The sequence below is a fragment of the Zootoca vivipara genome, chromosome 13 (assembly GCF_965207765.1).
Source record: "Zootoca vivipara chromosome 13, rZooViv2.hap1.1, whole genome shotgun sequence".
NCBI lineage: Eukaryota > Metazoa > Chordata > Lepidosauria > Squamata > Lacertidae > Zootoca > Zootoca vivipara.
In genome coordinates, this window is record NC_142596.1 from 45,014,168 (window position 1) to 45,031,470 (window position 17,303).

Consider the following 17,303-nt stretch of genomic DNA (forward strand, 5'->3'; position numbering starts at 1 on the left):
CGTGTTTTTCTCAGTGGGGCTAACCTGCAAAAGAAGGCATTGGTGTTTGTGGGCGAGGGTATCCCTATGAAATAGGTGTAGGAGATTCTGGGCAAGGCTTTATCTGGAGGAGAGAGACTGTTCTCTTTTAGCAGAGGGAAACCAAATTAAATACACTTGGGGTATTGGTGAACTTCAACACAGACACAAGTTTTTCTTTGCTTTGCTGTGGTCGAAGGTAAGCCACTGCTTATCACCTTCAGAGAAGTCGAGCGATTTTGGCCCACGGACATTTAATAACGTTGGTTGTCCCCAAAGCAAATTCCTTCACGTTGCCCTCTTGCAGAGCAAAGGAAGAGCAATAAGCGTGTTGTTTTGGGAGGCAGGGAAGGAAAGGTTAACGGGTTTGCAAAGAACTCACAGCAGGTCAGCCTCAGAATCGGAACAAGGTCTCATGCATTCCTTGCTTCCATTTCCCTCTCTGCTCACTCCTGTGCTGCCTTAAGCGTTGCTGATGCTGAAGTTGGTTTAATTGGCTTTCTGAACTAAGGGAGAGAGGAATGAAGCTGTCAGGGCAGCTTAGAGATAACGGCCTGCCTATCTTCTGGAGGTCCTGATGCGGCCTTGGCATAAGCAGGGCAAAGTGAGGACAGTTGTGTGTTCCTGTCTCTGTGTGTGCTTTTTAATTGAGGCACCTTGAGCTCTTTGGAGGAAAGGTGGGGTGTAAGCAGAATAGTTATTAGCCAGTCTGCCCTCAAACAGCTCCAAAAATCAATTCTGGCACAATCAACAGCCTGGAACGAACAAGCAAAGGAACAGACTGCCTTCCTGGGTTGCTTGGAGGCAGACGTAGCTCCCTCCAGGTGAGAAGCTATTGACAAACCAAGCAGAAAATGTGCATCTTTGCCTGTCTTGCCTCAGATGCACAGCAAGCTTACATAATTTCACAGGACTCGCGTGTGATCAAATCCATTATGACGATGTTTTGCCCTGTATCCCCAGGATGGTGACCCTCCAGACAGTTGTTGGCCTACATTTCCCATCATCCCTCAGCTTGGGCCAGGCTGACTGATGGGAGCAGTAGTCCCACAGCTTCTGGAGGGCCACAAGTTCCTCTTCCCTGCCACATGCAAGTGTGGGGAGTAACATAAGCACCTTTAAAACTTTTTTAAAAACCCACTTAAAAAAAAACAAAACCTGCGCCGGCCTCATCCTGTTCTTGAAAAGCCCAAGTGCTTCTCCTGCCCAGAGATGACTCCAGCTGCCTTGCACAGCTTCCTTTCGCTTTCAGGGGGCCTCTTATGTAATTTGTTTACAGTAAGAGTTGCTTTGTGATTTTCCTTCCCGCTTGGGGAGAGCTTTGCTTCTCGGGCAGCCGCATGGCAAGAAACTCTCCATTCCAGCATCTCTGCCAGCACAGCTCAGAAGGTCCTGCACATCTCTCTGCACAGGCCGTCTTGGAATTGTTGCTCCGCCATCCCTCCTTGTTTCACAGCACTGGCTTCATCTGGGCCAAACTAAATGCTGTAAGAGACACCACCCCATATCTTCCTTTTGCTTTCTCGTTCTCAAACGGAGCAGCATGTGGCAACATGCTGCTTGCGCATCACCCAGCCCTTGCCTCGTGGCACAGCGGCAGCACCTCTTGCGTGGGATTGAGAGTGAGCAAAGAGACGGGCATCACATCATCATTCATTGGGGCTTGCATTTCGCCAACAGCCCTTCTCCCAGGTAGCACCCGCTCAGGCTGGAAAGGGTGGTCTGATGTTCAGGTATGCAGGGCAAAGACCCCATTGGGCATGCCTAAAGGAGCTCTTTGGGTCTTTGCCTGTATTTTTTTCTTTTTAACAACAAACCTTTAAAAACAAGCAGGATCGAACAGCTTTGGAACTGACAAGCTCAGAGAAATAGACAGAAATCACTATGCATTGTAACCTGAAGGGCAGAGAGATTTTTTGTGGTCTCTGTGTGACCGTTCTTCAGCTCAGCCCTGGAATTCAATATTTCCTTATTTCTTTTTAAAAAAACCACACACACACAAACACTTAAATGGGTCAGGTGGCTAATTATTTAAGTAGCCCTAAAACTACTTTTGGAGCGGGCAGTTCTGGAACTTTGCCTGTAATATACACGTTAGCTCACTTGCCTGGGTCAGCTGATTCTATTTACTCTTCCCAAAGTGTGTCCTGCCTTCTGCTTCTGGGCTGAGGTGGTGCTCGAAATTTGAAGCAGAGCAGCCTTTGAGTGAATAACTCTGCATTGTTGCAGAGATTGCTCAAAGTCGGTGGTTTTCAAATACTGAGATTCCTTGGATGCTTTCCAAGAATTTGTAAATATTTGTAAATATTTACAAGAATTTGTAAATATTGATATTGAAGGCACAGCCATGGAGAGAATAATGGGGTGTTGTGAGGCTTGTAACATAGAACCGTGGGTTTGAGTGTATTCTAGAATATGGCAACACACAGGGTTTTTTCCAGGGACAAACTGAGAGGGAAAGGGTGATAACTTTGCCAGTTTTCTTTGGTTTCCTCCCTCCTCCTGATATTATAATGGTGGCCTGGTAAGATGAGGAGTAATGTCCATACGGCTTTCTTCTCTCCTCCTAGATCTCGGAATTGGCTTTGGAATACAAGAACTGCAACAGAAGCCATGCAGGGGAAGCGGATGCTGAGCATTTGCAAGGAGGAGCATCCTCAGCGGCTAGCATTCGCCTCCCTCTGGCCGAAGCCATCTCCATCGCCAAGTCCCCTTGCTGCAACACAGTGGTGCTTCCTCCCCAGTGGCACTCTATCACCCGGACCCACAACGTCTGCGAGCTGTGCATCAACCAGACGGTCGGGGTCAGGCCCAGCCACCTGGGCAGCCTGCACTGCAACTTCCTGGAGATAGAAGCAGCCTTGGACTCGTTCTACCTCAAGGAGCGGACCTTTTTCCAAGTGATGTCCAAGACGGTTTCCTTGTGCAGCAACTTTCTCAGCTTTTACAGCCCTTTCAGCTACTACACCGCGTGCTGCAGGACAGTGAGCGGGACCCCGCTGGGCTTCGCCGGCTCCGAGGAAGTGGCTCTTGCTTCCCATGGGAAGAGATGGAAAGACGATCCCCAAAGCTCTATTCCTCACATTGAGGACAGGAGTGGTCTTATCCCGGAAAATGCCCTCTGCGACACTTATGTGACCGGCCTGAGTTGTAGGACTAACAAGACCTTGAACCTATACCTGCTGGATTCAAATCTCTTCTGGTTGTACGCGGAGAGGCTGGGAGCATCAAGGTCTACTCCAGTGAAGGAGTTTGCTGCCATTGTGGACCTCAAGGAAGAGACACACTATATCCTGGATCAGGACCAGGCCCTGCTGAAATCCAACCTAGGTACAGTACGACTGCCTCATTAGTTCAAAATTTGGGTGCAGCTGTCACTTTTACTAAAAGCACGACCCAAGTTTGCAGGGAAATTAGACTACTGATTTAAAATGATTTCTGTTTGACTTCTCCTACTTCATTTTTAACATTACTGGTCATCAAGATTTGATTCCAGGACGCTTTTAACGGTTTTTAAAAGGCATCAGATGTATAAAACCACGAGTAAAAGATGAAATCAGCGGTTCTTAGAAGTATGTTAAAAGTACTATAAAAGACCTCTATTTTATTTGTTTTTTGGTCTAGCACAGAAAAGCAATTACCGTATATTTCCGTGTATGAGTCAAGGTTTTTTTTCTTTAAAAATTATGCTAAAAATTGGGGGTCATCTTATACACGGATAGTGCAGAGGGTGGGCGGGCGATTGGTTGCAGCCGCGAGCAGGAGATTGTCAGCAGCTCTTGGGCGTTTGATTGGTGGCTGTGGCAATGGCTGTTGTCGATTGGCTGCCCTTGTGGCAATTGGGCGGGCGGTTGGCGGCCTTTCCCCAACTGTTGGAAATCTCCCCCCCCCCCCAAAAAAAGCTCAACAAGTCTAGGCAATCCTCCCCAAAAAAGCTTAACAACTCTACAATGTACTCTTGACAATCACCCCCCATTTTCTTAATTTGGAGTCCCCCAAAACGGGGCGTCTTATACACGGGAAAATACGGTAATATTGGCACCTGACTTCTAGTCCAACACCCTGCAATGCAGGAATCCCGACACATAGAGGTCCTCCCTTCCTGCTGGTGGATATACTTTTCTTGCTCTTCAAACTTATATTCGGCCAACATCACTGCCAAGGCTGTTCTGTGAAGCAGACCCCGTGAAGAGGGTCCCTTAATAGCCAAAGAGGCATGCAGCCTGCTAAACCAGGGCTGGAAAGGGCAGCGGCAGGGATGGGAAACTTGTCCGTCCGCCCCGCCCCCCACTCCTGGTGTTATAGAATCATAGAGTTGAAAGGGATCATGAGGGTCCAGCAACATCTGGAGGCCAACAGGTTGTCCACCCTACTCTGAGTCTCACTTCCTGATGGGTGGACATACAAGGGAGGCCCTTTCTGGCGGTGGTGCTGAGGCTCTGGAACTCATTCCTTCTGGAGGATCCACTTAGTTCTTTCCTCATTGGTGCAATGCACAGCAGTTACTGTCCATCTCTCTTGTGCTTTTATTTTGGCTCAGTGATGGCCAAACGTGGCCCTCCAGCTCTCTTGGGACTACAGTTCCCATCATCCCTGACCACTGGTCCTGTTAGCTAGGGGTGATGGGAGTTGTAGTCCAAAAACAGCTGGAGGGCCAAGTTTGGCCATCACTGTTTTGGCTGCTCTTAACATTGCATGAAATGTTGCCTTTCAGAAAATCTGTTTCGTTGCACCACTTCCTTTTATTGTACTAGATGCCTCGTAGGGGTGGGGTGCAGGGTTCCCAACCCCGGACAGGAAAGTGGGATAGAAATCTGTTCCTAAATTACAGCTTACGTTGCCAACGGTATGCTTCACTTTTAGGAGCCCCTGCTGTTACCGTGTGTTGTGCAATACACCCATGGGCATGCTCGGACGCGACAAGAGATTTCCCTATCAGATGCAGTTCTCTGCTCACCCTAGAACAGGCATAGGCAAACTCCGGCCCTCCAGATGTTTGGGACTACAATTCCCATCATCCCTAGCTAACAGGACTAGTGGTCAAGGATGATGGGAATTGTAGCCCCAAATATCTGGAGGGCCGGAGTTTGCCTATACCTGTTCTAGAGACTCGCACACTCCCACCCCCTTGAAACTGCTTGATAATAGTAGAAGACACGCTATTGGGTTTTTTGAGGCAGAAGCGGAATTTTTTGACAAAAAGAAGCCAAACCCTGCGAGTTGAGTAAGATAGTTCAGCAGAATTCTAGCTTGATTTGAACAATCCATGCAAATGGATTCAGGGGGGTGCTGTGCAGTGCTCAGTACCTTTCTGACCTCTTTAGATTTTTCTACGCATTGGGCATGTTTTGCATGACAACCTAAGGACTAGATACTTAGGCTTGTTGTTGTCGTTAAACTCAGATTCTGAGGGTACTCACCCTAATGCCACATTCCATGCATGTGGAAACCCAAAATATAACACCACCCTAACAACAGTTGAGGGGGATATTTCTGTTTTTTGCTGCGACCTATTGCCAAGATGCTTCTCAGACCTAAATCTTGCTTCCATGTTACATTGTCATGCCTAGAAGCTCAAAATAACCTCCTGAACGTTGACTCTTTTATTTTTTTAGAAATCTTCATTCAAAACTACAGTGTTTTGTACAGTCCTTTAAAAAGGCACCTTGTTGGCAACAGGAGGCCCAGCCGCATTCGATCTCAACATGTCCTTAGAGAAATTTTCACCGATACTTTCCATGAGGTCACGTTGAAGAGCGAAAAGGTAAGGCTCTATCCAGCGGTCGGTTGCTCTGCCTGCCTCCGTGGCTGATTCTGTGTTTTGCATCTGAACGACATGGCCATGCCCTGGGGAATAACAGCCACATCTTGATGATGTCCTAAAACGCAATTGGAAAATGACTTCCATCTCATCTGACCTGGCATGGTGCAAAGAAAGGCTTACTTAGCACAGCTTAGCTGCCCCAGATCCCCGCTCTAGGTCCACAACAGAGGTAGCCTGAGAGGCCCTAAAACAGGGGTAGGCAACCTAAGGCCAGATGCACCCAATTGCCTTCTCAATCTGGCCCGCAAACTGCATATTTTTACATGAGTAGAATGTGTGCTTTTATTTAAAAATGTATCTCTAGGTTATTTGTGGGGCCTGTCTGGTGTTTTTACATGAGTAGAATGTGTGCTTTTATTTAAAATACATCTCTGGGTTATTTGTGGGACATAGGAATTCGTTCATATATTTTTTTCAAAATATAGTCCGGCCCACCATATGGTCTGAGGGACAGTGGACCGGCCCACGGCTGAAAAAGGTTGCTGACCCCCAGCCCTAAAAGGTTATTTCCCCCCATCCAACTTAACTTTTGTCTGAGAGTTGGAGTGGGGAGTTCCCTCCTGCATTTGTGTCCACACATGGAAAACCAGAAAGGGGCCATTGTAAACATAGCTCATTGGCATTAACAAAAATGTCGGGAGGTGGGGGTGCCACGGTGAAAGAAAACGACAACATCTAATCTTCCCTTCATCAAACTCAGGACATTTTGCTGGTCTACTATGCTCCTTGGTGTGGCTTCTGCATGTCTCTCAATCACATCTTCATCCAGCTCGCTCGGATCCTGCCTGCTGATAACTTCCTTGTGGCGAGGTGAGTTTATCTCCCCTCTTTCCATTACATTAAGTTACTCTTGGGACTATGTATGCCAGCCTTCCCCAACTTGGCACCTTCCAGGTGTTTAAGGCTGCAACTCCCATCAACTCTAGCCTGGGGACGATGGGAGCTTTAGTCCAAAACATCTGGAGGGCACCAGGTTGGGAAAGACTGGTGTGTGCTCTTAGTCAAAGTGTAACCCAGACTTTCCATGTCTTGATCAGCTGTCCAGGTTAGGGGATTGTGTTTTATTCTGAGAGTCTTTAGTGGGTATGTGGAGCTAGGCAGGGTTTGGGGAAGTCCTCCATCGGCCCCATCTGCTTTTGGGGGTTTACCAAGCCACTGCCTGTACAAAAAACCGAAGCTGCAGAATGTAACACATCCATGAGAAGAAAGAGAATTCTACAGCTGTCCTCCTCTAGCTTTTTATCTGGAAGCCAAACATAAAACACAAGACCCCAGTTAAGCTGAGTAACATCCCCAGTTTTTGATAAAGGGAAGAACTGGGCACATGCAAGTGGGGGCAAGAGGCTTAAGCTCAAATGCTGATGCTGAACTAGAGGAAACTGACCCACAAATAATGATAATTTAATGAGAAAAGCTGGCATTTGAATTGATTCACACATAATACTAAGTCATGATGTGCTTAGACAGATGTGGGCTGTTTGAACATGCAAATGCAGCCCACCAGACTTACCATAGTTGGCTTGTTTTTTGTCAGCAAACCTCGATTCATTGGCTTAGAAACCATGGCTTGTTGTAACTACAGATTGGCACTATGCCTGAACCCAGCAGCCTTGCTTAGCCTGGTTTCTTTGGTCACCCTGACCCAGATCCTTCCTAAGTTACAGAGCCAAGAGCAGTGGAAAACAAGCCAAGCTTTGGAGAAACGTGCCCAAGGCCTTGAACAAATCACTAAGTGGAATATGTTGTGGTCAAGCAGGTGGTCTTGGTCTGTTCCAGCTGAGGGTTGGAAGAAGAGTAGTTTCTGGTGCAAAAAGTCCAGGCTGCCTGGGCACCTTGGACCATGTGTGGTCAGTTTCTGTCTGCCACTGTGAAGCTCGGCCTATTTTCTGTGTGGCCTGCACACATTTCCTTCTATACAACCTGCCCTATGAAATCACTCTGATATTAAAAAGGTTGTTGGTAATTCACTCTTAGTTGGTTCAATTGTCTCCATGTATGAGAGCTTGCATTTAGGATGGCCCTGGGATTCTTGTCTTCTGGAGTAGCTCTCAGGGCCTGTCTCTCTCTCTCTCTCTCTCTGTGTGTGTGTGTGTGTGTGTGAGAGAGAGAGAGAGAGAGAGAGAGAGAGATGCATCAGCATGACTCAAGGACAATTGCTGGGCAGATTATACAGATGTATATTTTAAGCTCTGCCCTTTGAAGAGACTGCTCAACAGTTAATTAAATGCGTGATCTGCAAACCCCCACCCCACCTGGCAAGTTTTGCTTGTTCACCCACCTTATTTCCAAGATAAATAACAAGGCCATCTCTCTCTTCTCTTATTTTACTCATTTATTTTTGCTTTCTCAAACTTTAGATCTGCATCCAAGACTCCTCCCTTGCTTGCCCTTGAAGGAAGCATATTCCATCTTTTCGTAGCTTGAAGTTAAATCTCTTCCCCTAGTTTCCATAGTATCTTTAATCTTTCTGACTCTTCTGGTGATGATTGTTGGCCGTGTGTACTGCATTCGTTATTTTAGACTAGTAATGTGTGCCATGAGAACTGAATCCATATTTTGTTTTATTGACTTGCTAACTGCTTATAGAAAACCCATAATTAAACAAGAAAAGAAACAACAAAAATGAGAAACTGCAATGTCACCATAGTGCAGTGTAGTATTATACCCTCTTCTGGCAATGAGGTTGCAGGAATACCCCTGCAGAAAGTTGTGACCGGGGTGGGGGTGGGGTGTTCCCCACCCCTTGTGTAACAGATGAGCAGGTACCAAGTTTGAACAAAAATATCCATCAGAGCCACTCCCTTGGCTTCCCTGCATTCTTGAGTAAGCTTATCATCAAGTGCTAATTGCCAGACCGTCTCATACCAAGTTTTAACAGAAAGATTGCCCACTTCCTTCCAGTTTCCACTCTGACCACTACTAAGCATATCATTACTAATGGTTTGCAGTATCTGGGGAATAATGTCTCCTGAGAAAAGATGGAGGGGAACGCCAAGCAGAATCGTTTGTCTAATTAGCCAAGTATAGAAAAAAAATGCAGAGCCAAGAGTCTCAGACTTCCAAACACACCCACCATAGATAAAACCCACGTCTCATATTCCCTCTAGTGAAGCGGGGACAGGTTAGAGGTAATGTAAATGAGCTCGCCTGGTGTCCAATGCCAGGGGTGGCTCAGTTTGAGCATAGCATCTTTAATGAGTGCTGAGTAGCTGACAGATAAACTCTAGACCACATGCCAGACTATTGAGTTTCTGGAATTGTACGGCCAGGATCAGATTCCCATGCCAGCAGCCATCCCCATACTTAATATTCAGCAAAAGTGTATACACCTTAGAGACCATCACCTTAAGGCACTTAGCAGCTGGCCTAAGATCTTCAAAGGCTTCTCAAGGTGCATGGAGCACCGTTTATCCTTAATAACCAGTTGGCAAGTGAGTAAATTTGGAACCAATTAACACAGAGATGCCTTAAGGCAGGCATCCCCAAACTGCGACCCTCCAGATGTTTTGGCCTACAACTCCCATGATCCCTAGCTAACAGGACCAGCGGTCAGGGATGATGGGAATTGTAGTCCAAAACATCTGGAGGGCCGAAGTTTGGGGGTGACTGGCATCTTGAAGTTTGCCAGTAGAGAGGGGCTTCCCCTGTCAAAACAAAGGTCACGTACCATAGTCAAACTTCTCTGTTTCCAAGAATAGAATCAATGACAAGAGGTTCCGGTGAGCCCCGAAGCCCCTGCTCATAGGAGGCGTCACCTGCTGCATCTCTGTATGACACTGCTCTGAGGGCTCTTCCTTCTAGCCTTTCCCTTCTCTGCACTGCAGAAATACTTGCAGGAGCAGAACGTTAAAATGGCAATGCAGGAAGACAATGTGATGAGCATGATACTCATGCTTAAGTATGTGCTCTGCCACTGAGTTTATGGCCTGTATAATCAGTGTGTTTGTATTTGTTTTGCTCTCGTAACAGGATTGATGTTTCTCAGAACGACCTTCCTTGGGAATTCATGACCGACCGCCTACCCACCATTCTGTTTTTCCCTCATGATCGGTAAATTTCCTTTTCTGGTTCTTTCTTCTGTGTTTTGAGGTTAAAATGGATCATCTATATCGACAGTTGCCTTAAAGCAGGGACACTCTCTTCTGTCCTCCTCCTCTCTCCACCCTGACCAGTGGCTTGCCAATGGAGGCTGCCTAGGGGTTGCCATTGCCTGCCAGCTTCCTCTTTGGAGTCCCCCTTGTAGAACTCAGCAGGGAGGTAGCTGAGTGGACAAGAAGAATTAGTTGACTCTGCCTTTCATTGGCTCCACCTGTTGTTGATCTCTCTGCTGCCTTCCGCCCAGCGGGCACCAGCCACCACTGGTCTGAACCAATCACTTGCAAAGGGCTTTCAAAAATTAGGCCTGCATGCAGCCCATGGGGCACAGATTGCATCCCCCGCCCCAAACCTCCCCGGCTGTAAAAAGAATAGAGCAGTCAAGGCTTCTCTTGGCTTTCCACAGGCATGCTGTGTTAACTTTCCATTCAGGGAGGCGGGCCTCGTGCCAATTCTCAGCAGATCCTGCTTAGAAGTCCTTGCTCAGTGGAAAAACAAAACACCAAGCTCACTCCATGTAGGCCTCTACCAGATAGCAATCATTTGCAAAGGCTGGGCTTAAATTTCTGCAATACATAACCTGAAACAGGCAACAAACCAGTCTAATTGAGGCGGCTCCATTTCCATCACCGCCGCTTTCCTCCTGGCGCTCAGCCACTAAGATTGCAGGAAGCTCCGTTGACCTTATTCCAGACGGCCTTATCATCACCACCACCCTTGCAAAGTAGGTCAGTATTATCTTCTCTTCGCTCTGCCCAGAGGGTAGAGCCATGTCAGAGACTCAGCAGCTGCCTGAGGGTACCTTGTCATAGCAGAGGGGAGGTCTGGAGCAGGGCCCTCTCAGCCTTTTAGCCGCTATTTTTATTTTCCCCGGAGGATTTCTGAGCAAAGGCTGCAGTTTCGACGGCAGGATCAAAAACCCGCTGCTATCCCCTTGTTCTGCGAGCAAAAATAGACATGCTGCTCGTGCGCCCTTCCCTGCTCTGTAATCTGGAGTGTTCCAGGTGGGCGGGGAAGGCTGACTCTAGTTCAATGACAAGTTAATCTATTTTTTTGTTGTTGCTTTTATTGCCTTGGAAGAGAAAGAATGTAGTTAGCCACAGGTCCCCTTCCTTGTCTGTGCTTGTGGTTGTTTTGGATTTCCCCCACTCCCAACTTCTTAGTGGTAGTTTGTGCCTTGCATCTAAGGTGCAGCTGACAATGTCATTTGCTATTGCTCATATACACCCCAAGAGGTCCGTTCTGCGTTGTCCGTGCGCGTGCTTCTGTGAATCTAGCATTGTGCCGATTAGGAACATTTTATTTCATTTCATTTGCACGGGGAAGTTTGATGTTGCCAGAGGGATATGTAATGTATATGTGGGACTCAACAGATGTGCAGCCTGCACTGTGCTTGTCCAAAGTTCACGCAGCTGCTTTCATGAGCGTGTTTTATGTTCTTGCCCCAGCGCTGTTTTTCTCCTCTTCCCGCTCTGGTTGCAGAGTCAGGGGAAGTTCAATCCTGTAGGAAAAACAAAGCTCACAGTTGGGTGACCCATAAAGTTGCAACTGGGACGTCTTCAAGCAAGGGCAAAAGCCGCTGGGCTGGGCTTGTCAGGGCCAAGATCCTCAGCTTGCCAGCCTCTCACTGCAGGGGAGCAAGGCAGGGCAAGGCAAGAGGGGAGCAGCAGCCTGCAGCAGCTTTTTCACAAGCAAGATTTCGCAAGCCAGCCTGCTCTGCTGCTGCTGCTGAGCACAGCCAGTATTTCTTGCCCTTCTTGCTTCTGGGATGGAAACTGCCTGGGCAGATGCTGCAGGCAATTTGATTAAGCTATCTTAAGTTTAGTATCTCTCACAGAGTTCTCAAGGAAATATTGTACCAGTTTGTTGCACTGCCAAGCTGGTCCCCCTTTGGACTACAGCTCCCCTCGGGCACAGCTGATGGGAACTGTAGTCCAGAACACCCAGAGGAACCAGCTTGGCATGATGGCACAAGAGACAGTGCATCAGGTTGCCTGCCGTGTGAACCACCACGAAGCAATCAAGCAGGGGCTTCTCACCACATCTGAAACAGGGGTCTGTGGATAAGTGAGCCATCTAGGAAAATGTTTTTGTGTATGTGGACATCCTGGTAAGGCGACGCCAGCTCTATTTTCCAGAGGCTCCAGTTGTGGCATGTTTGAGCCACACAACTTTTATCTCCCTCCTGGATCCCAGTGCTTAGGAACACCTCTTCCAAAATAGTATCCTAGGATGCCTCTTGCATAGCAGGGCAGGCAGTTTCTCCGTCCAACACATTCCTGCCCGATTGGAAGCACTGTGAGCTGCTTATGTATTTTATCTAGTTGCAGTCCCTCCAGCAACTCTGTTAGTGTTACACCATCCTTCCCGCTATGTGGCTATCTCAGAGACTTGTAACTTACGTCTCTTAGCCACTGCTACATCTGAACTAAAAAGGCCCCTCGTCACTGGTAGAACCATTTCGAGGGCAACGGGTAGGATCAGTTTGTGGGTTTTTTTAAAAAAAGCAACCCTCGTTTTGCAACCTGGGAGATGGACTGTTGCCATCAACAATTCCTCCCCCCGGACCACCACACAGCAACACACAATTTCCCAGACCCTAATTTTTAAACTGGAAATGCCACAGGTGGAACCTGGTGTTCAAACCACGTGCCCCTTTCCCTGTAGCAGATCTCACCCATTTCTCTTTCTTTAAACTTTTCCCAGGAAGGAGCAAAGTGTGAAGTTCCCTGCAGAATTCCCGGTCACCCTTCCCAACCTCCTCAAATTCATCCTCTGCCACTCCAGCCAGCCGTCCCCTGCATCCGGCCCAGAGCCCTGCCTCAAAGGTTGCCTTCGACGGGAGGCGATGCTGCAGCAAGGCCACATCTCCCACTTGCAGAGGGAGGTGGAGAAGCTGAGAGCAGAGATCCAGGCCCTCCACCAGGCACAGGCTCAGCTCCAAGGCCAGCTCTCCGAAGCCAGGAGGGAAGGGCAGAGGCTCCAGCAGGAGACACGCATCCTGAGGAAGCAGCACGGGGCCCTGCAGAGCCAGCGCGAACATTTGCAGGGGCTGTACGAGCAGAAGACCCGGGAGCTGGGAGACATGGCTGAGAAGCTGCAAGAGCTGGCCGACGCCTCCGAAAACCTCCTCACCGAGAACACGCTGCTCAAAGTGCTGGTGGCTTCGGTGGAGAGAGAACTGGGGACCAAAACTGAGCCGGAGTTCAGCCTTCCCAAGGAGGAGGAGGAGGAGGAAGCTGGCTTGGCTGCTGAACCAGCTACGGACACTTCCCACGAAGCAGAGCAGCACGCGAACACGATCGAGGGCAGAATAGCTCCTGAGCACAGCAAAGAAAACTGGACAGAATAGCTTTTGTAAAGCAAGACACACACACAGAGGGAACCCCACACAAATCAAGTTTAGTCTCAACTGAGAACATCTTTATGGAAACTATTGAAATTTCATTATAAAGACTTTTGTGGGGGGTGGGGGGACTGGACTAGAAAATAAAAATCAAAGAATATTTTTATAACGAGTCACTGAACCAGTTAGACAAAGCCTGCGATGTTGACAACAGTCTGGGGACTGACTCTTTGCACTTTACAATTGCACTAATTTGATAGCTTTTGTATCAATTTAACCTAAATTAAAACAATTTGGTTGGAGGATGGCAGTGTAAAAGATCCTCTTCTTCTCCCTGCTGTCCTTAGTTATAAGCCAGAACCCCTTTTGGCTGCATCAGGTTTACCCCCACAGTTCAAATTAATTTTGATTTATGCTTCCTGGGTAATTTCCAAATTGGTCGCCTTCGCTACTTTCGTTTGCAGAATCGACGGGATTTAAAAAGTGCATGCAATTCCCCCATCCCCTGCAAATTCAACTTTACAAAAAAAAAGGAGGGGACACCCCCCAGTCCCTTTTCTGAGCTTTTGGATTTGGTAATTTTACCGACGTTTAAAACAAAAACACAATTGCCCTTAATACACAGTCCATTGAGATCTTGAAAAATAAAAGGCAGAAAAGAAAACTAGCTCAACCTCCTCCTCAGAACTTGTTTTCTAGTTTGGAGATGTTAGCAACTTCCATATCATTTGGGGAGGAGGGTTCTTACAACTTGTGCTGCTCTAAATTTCCTGTTGCTTGACTCACAAACAGACTCGATATAAAAGCAGTGGTTTTCTGGGCAACCCTGGGTTTTGGGAACTGAGTCTGCAAAGCTCCAAGCATGCATATGATCTCAAAGTTGATGGAGCCTTCTTTCTCCCTGCTTACCAGGACCTGTGCATATATGTTAAAGCTCCCTTGCAGAAAACCCTAAGTCACATTTGCAGCCTGAAGGAATGGTGATGGCCACAGCCTTATACAGTTGTACCTTGGTCCGTTCAACTTCCAAAACGTTTGAAAACCAAAGCGCAGCTTATGATGAGCTTCTTGCAGCCAGTCGGAGGCCCCGTCGGACATTTGGCTTCCAAAAATAGTTCCCAAACCAGAAGTGTCACTTCTGGGTTTGTGACGTTTGGGATCCAAAACATTCGGGAACTAACCTGTTCAACTTCCAATGTACGGCTATAGTTTTAAAGGGGGAACAAGACAAATTCATGGAGAGAAGGCAGTGGCCATTAGCCATGGCTGATAAATGGCACCAACAGTGACCAGTTGTTGGGGGGCAACGAGGGGAAAGGGGTGTCTGCGCTCTGCTTGTGAGATTTCCTGCAGACACCCAGTGGGGCCGTTCTTGGGGACAGGAAGCTGGGTTAAATGGACCTTTAGCGTCCTGAAACAGGGCTGCCCTTGCACTTTCTTTGGCATTTTTCTATATTTGGGGGTATTAACTTCCTTCAGCTGTTCACGGAAATGTTAAAGTACGAATTAAAAGAGGCAACAAAGCAGATGAGATGCCAGCAGCAGGGACCAAAAGCCAGCTTAAAATCACCAGCCCCAGGACAAACATATACCTAAAACATCTGGGCAAATAATTATGAGAAGTTCTTGGTATAGGACTGAAGAGGGTGCAGGGCCAGACGGCTGTGCCTGGGAAGCCAGTGGTGGAACAGTGGTTAAGAGGGTTGGACACTGACCTGGGAGACCAGGGTTCGAATCCCCACTTGGCCATGAAGCTCGCTGGGTGAAACCTCGGGCCACTCCCTCTCAGCCTAACCTACCTCGCAGGGTTGTTGTGGGGAATTAAATGAGAAGCAGAAGAGCTATGGAGGACCAACCCCGAGCTCCGTGGAGAAAAAGGGGATATAAATGCAACAAATAAGAACTAAGAAATGCCCATCCATGGCCCCAAATTGACAGAGGGGCCTGCATTTTAGGGCCTCTGCTGCCAATCTCAATGGGTGCGACTGCCCCATGGCTCCACGATGACTTAGGAAAAAGAGACAAAGTTGAAAGCATCTTCCAGCAGCCCTTCCCATGTTCTACTGGTCTATCTAGCTCAACTTCCCAAGGCCTCGGGTGGAGAAAGTCCCAACTCCCTTACGCAAGGTCCTCCTTCATTAAAAGCAGAGGTGTGTGAATCAGGAACTCTCCCTGCAAGGCTTCCCACAGACCCACCAGCGCCCTGCACAAGTCAAAACTGAATTACTCTTGCATTTTAAAAAATTTCTCGCATGGTATTTTATTGCACCGCAGTTTTAATTCAATGGAACGTCAATTGTAATGCGATAAAATACAGTGCAAGAAATAAAAGCACTAATACAATTAGGAAAACATCTAGTGCAGCACACTGCAATTGCTGCAAGAGGCAAGAAAATCATTAAGTGATCCACCAAAATCAGCAGTTTTCAAGTGGTTCTGTGGGAGGGGGGAGTTTTGGAAACCCTTTACTAGTGAGCACAAAATGTCGACGGAGCTGGGTCCTGCCCTGTTACTCTTCTACATAGAAATGTGGAGTTTGAATGGATCCCCAAGGGTCATCCAGTCCAACCCCCCTGCAATGCAGGAATCGTTTGCCCAATGTGGGGCTCGAACCCACGACCCAGATATTTAGAGTCTCATGCTCTACCACCTTTGCAGTGTCAGCTGAGCAGTGCTCGCTTCCACTAATCCTACAATGTGGCATCAGGTGTGCATTAGATTCACAGAATACGCACCTGTTGAGCAATCATTGATCTGGGCAGGGAGGACAAGGGAGAGCCGCGTTCGAGAACAGCGCCCCGAATCCACGCATTTGCTCAAAACGTTCAGAAAGGCAGCTGGCACATTTAGCAGAAACTGGGAGAGGATCTGGCAATGGCAGCACCAGAGAGGTTAGAACACAAGAAGAGCCTGCTGGATCAGGCCAACAGCCCGAATAAATCCAGCATCCTGTTCTCGCAGACGCCCGCAAGGAGGATCCGAGCGCAAGAGCACACTTTCCTTCTGCGGATCCTCCTTGGCATTCAGAAGCATTACTACTCTCTCGGTTAGCTTGTCCCAGGCGAGAAGCAGCTTAGAGTATCCTATGAGTGAGGGAATAGTGCAGGCTTGCTGAAAATGAGACTGTTGGCCTTTGCTTGAGCCACTCTTGAGCACACCCTGGGCTGCCAAAGCACCTGTCGCCTAAAATCAGAGCTGCTGGTCCAGGAAGCGCCGTCCCCCACCCTTGCTTGCCTATTCTCCTCCCCGACATGCCTGCTGCAGCCCTTTCCTACTGCAGCTGGCACATGGCACCAAATTCTAGAAGGGGAACAAAAGAAGGGGGAGTATAGAGGGCTATATAACTCAGATAGCAGCCTGGGAGCTCCAGGAAGGGCTGATAAGAGTGGAGAGCCGCTACCAGTCTCTCTGTAGACCAGAAACCAGAAGTCCCGTGGGGGAAAGGGTGGCACTATTCGCTGGAAGCTGATAGCACGATTATTTGGGTTCAGCAACAGCAGCAGTCAAAAGACTATTTGTAGTGAACACTGCAACAGTCCTTTGCAGTTTGCTTCCCTTCTGCAGCCTGCTCCAGCCTTGTGTTTTCCTCCCTGGCGAGCGACAAGTCACCTTCATTTCCAAGGAAGGTAAGCAGGGAGGTAACAAGAGGCCTGCAAATATTCCCTCTGCTATCAAGCGCCACTCCTCTCTGGGACCTGCGTTCTGCTGTTTACGACACACACAAGTTTCCCAGCAGAGCTGCAAATCGGTCCCATTTTAGAGGACGGCGGGGAAGAGCTCTGTGCTGGGTTCTCGGAAACGGCTCCTCCTAACCCAATGGGGCAGCGGCCTTTGTCTGCCACCTTGGGCGTTGTGCCATATTGCTGGCCGTCCTCAGCTTACAAGAGAACTTACAGGCAGAGGAACAGAAGAGCCCCGGAAAAAGCGAGGTTAATGGCCCATGCCCCTCTCTGTTCCTCTTTCGGCCTGGCTAGGCGATTCGAGTTACAGCAAAACGGCTTGAGGGGGGAAGTTCCCGAA

At 48.2% G+C, this 17,303-nt stretch overlaps 1 protein-coding gene across 1 annotated transcript in view; it reads left to right on the forward strand.

Annotated features, from left to right (window-relative positions):
- Positions 1-13,588, forward strand: part of TXNDC11 (thioredoxin domain containing 11) — a 39,357-nt gene extending 25,769 nt beyond the window's left edge. Inside the window, exons 8-12 of the mRNA XM_035130815.3 lie at positions 2,589-3,348; positions 5,634-5,782; positions 6,543-6,652; positions 9,812-9,892; positions 12,644-13,588. Of these exons, the coding sequence (XP_034986706.3) occupies positions 2,589-3,348; positions 5,634-5,782; positions 6,543-6,652; positions 9,812-9,892; positions 12,644-13,289 (1,746 nt within the window). The 3' untranslated portion in view covers positions 13,290-13,588. The remainder of the gene's footprint in view (positions 1-2,588; positions 3,349-5,633; positions 5,783-6,542; positions 6,653-9,811; positions 9,893-12,643) is intronic.
- Positions 13,589-17,303: the final 3,715 nt, after the last annotated feature.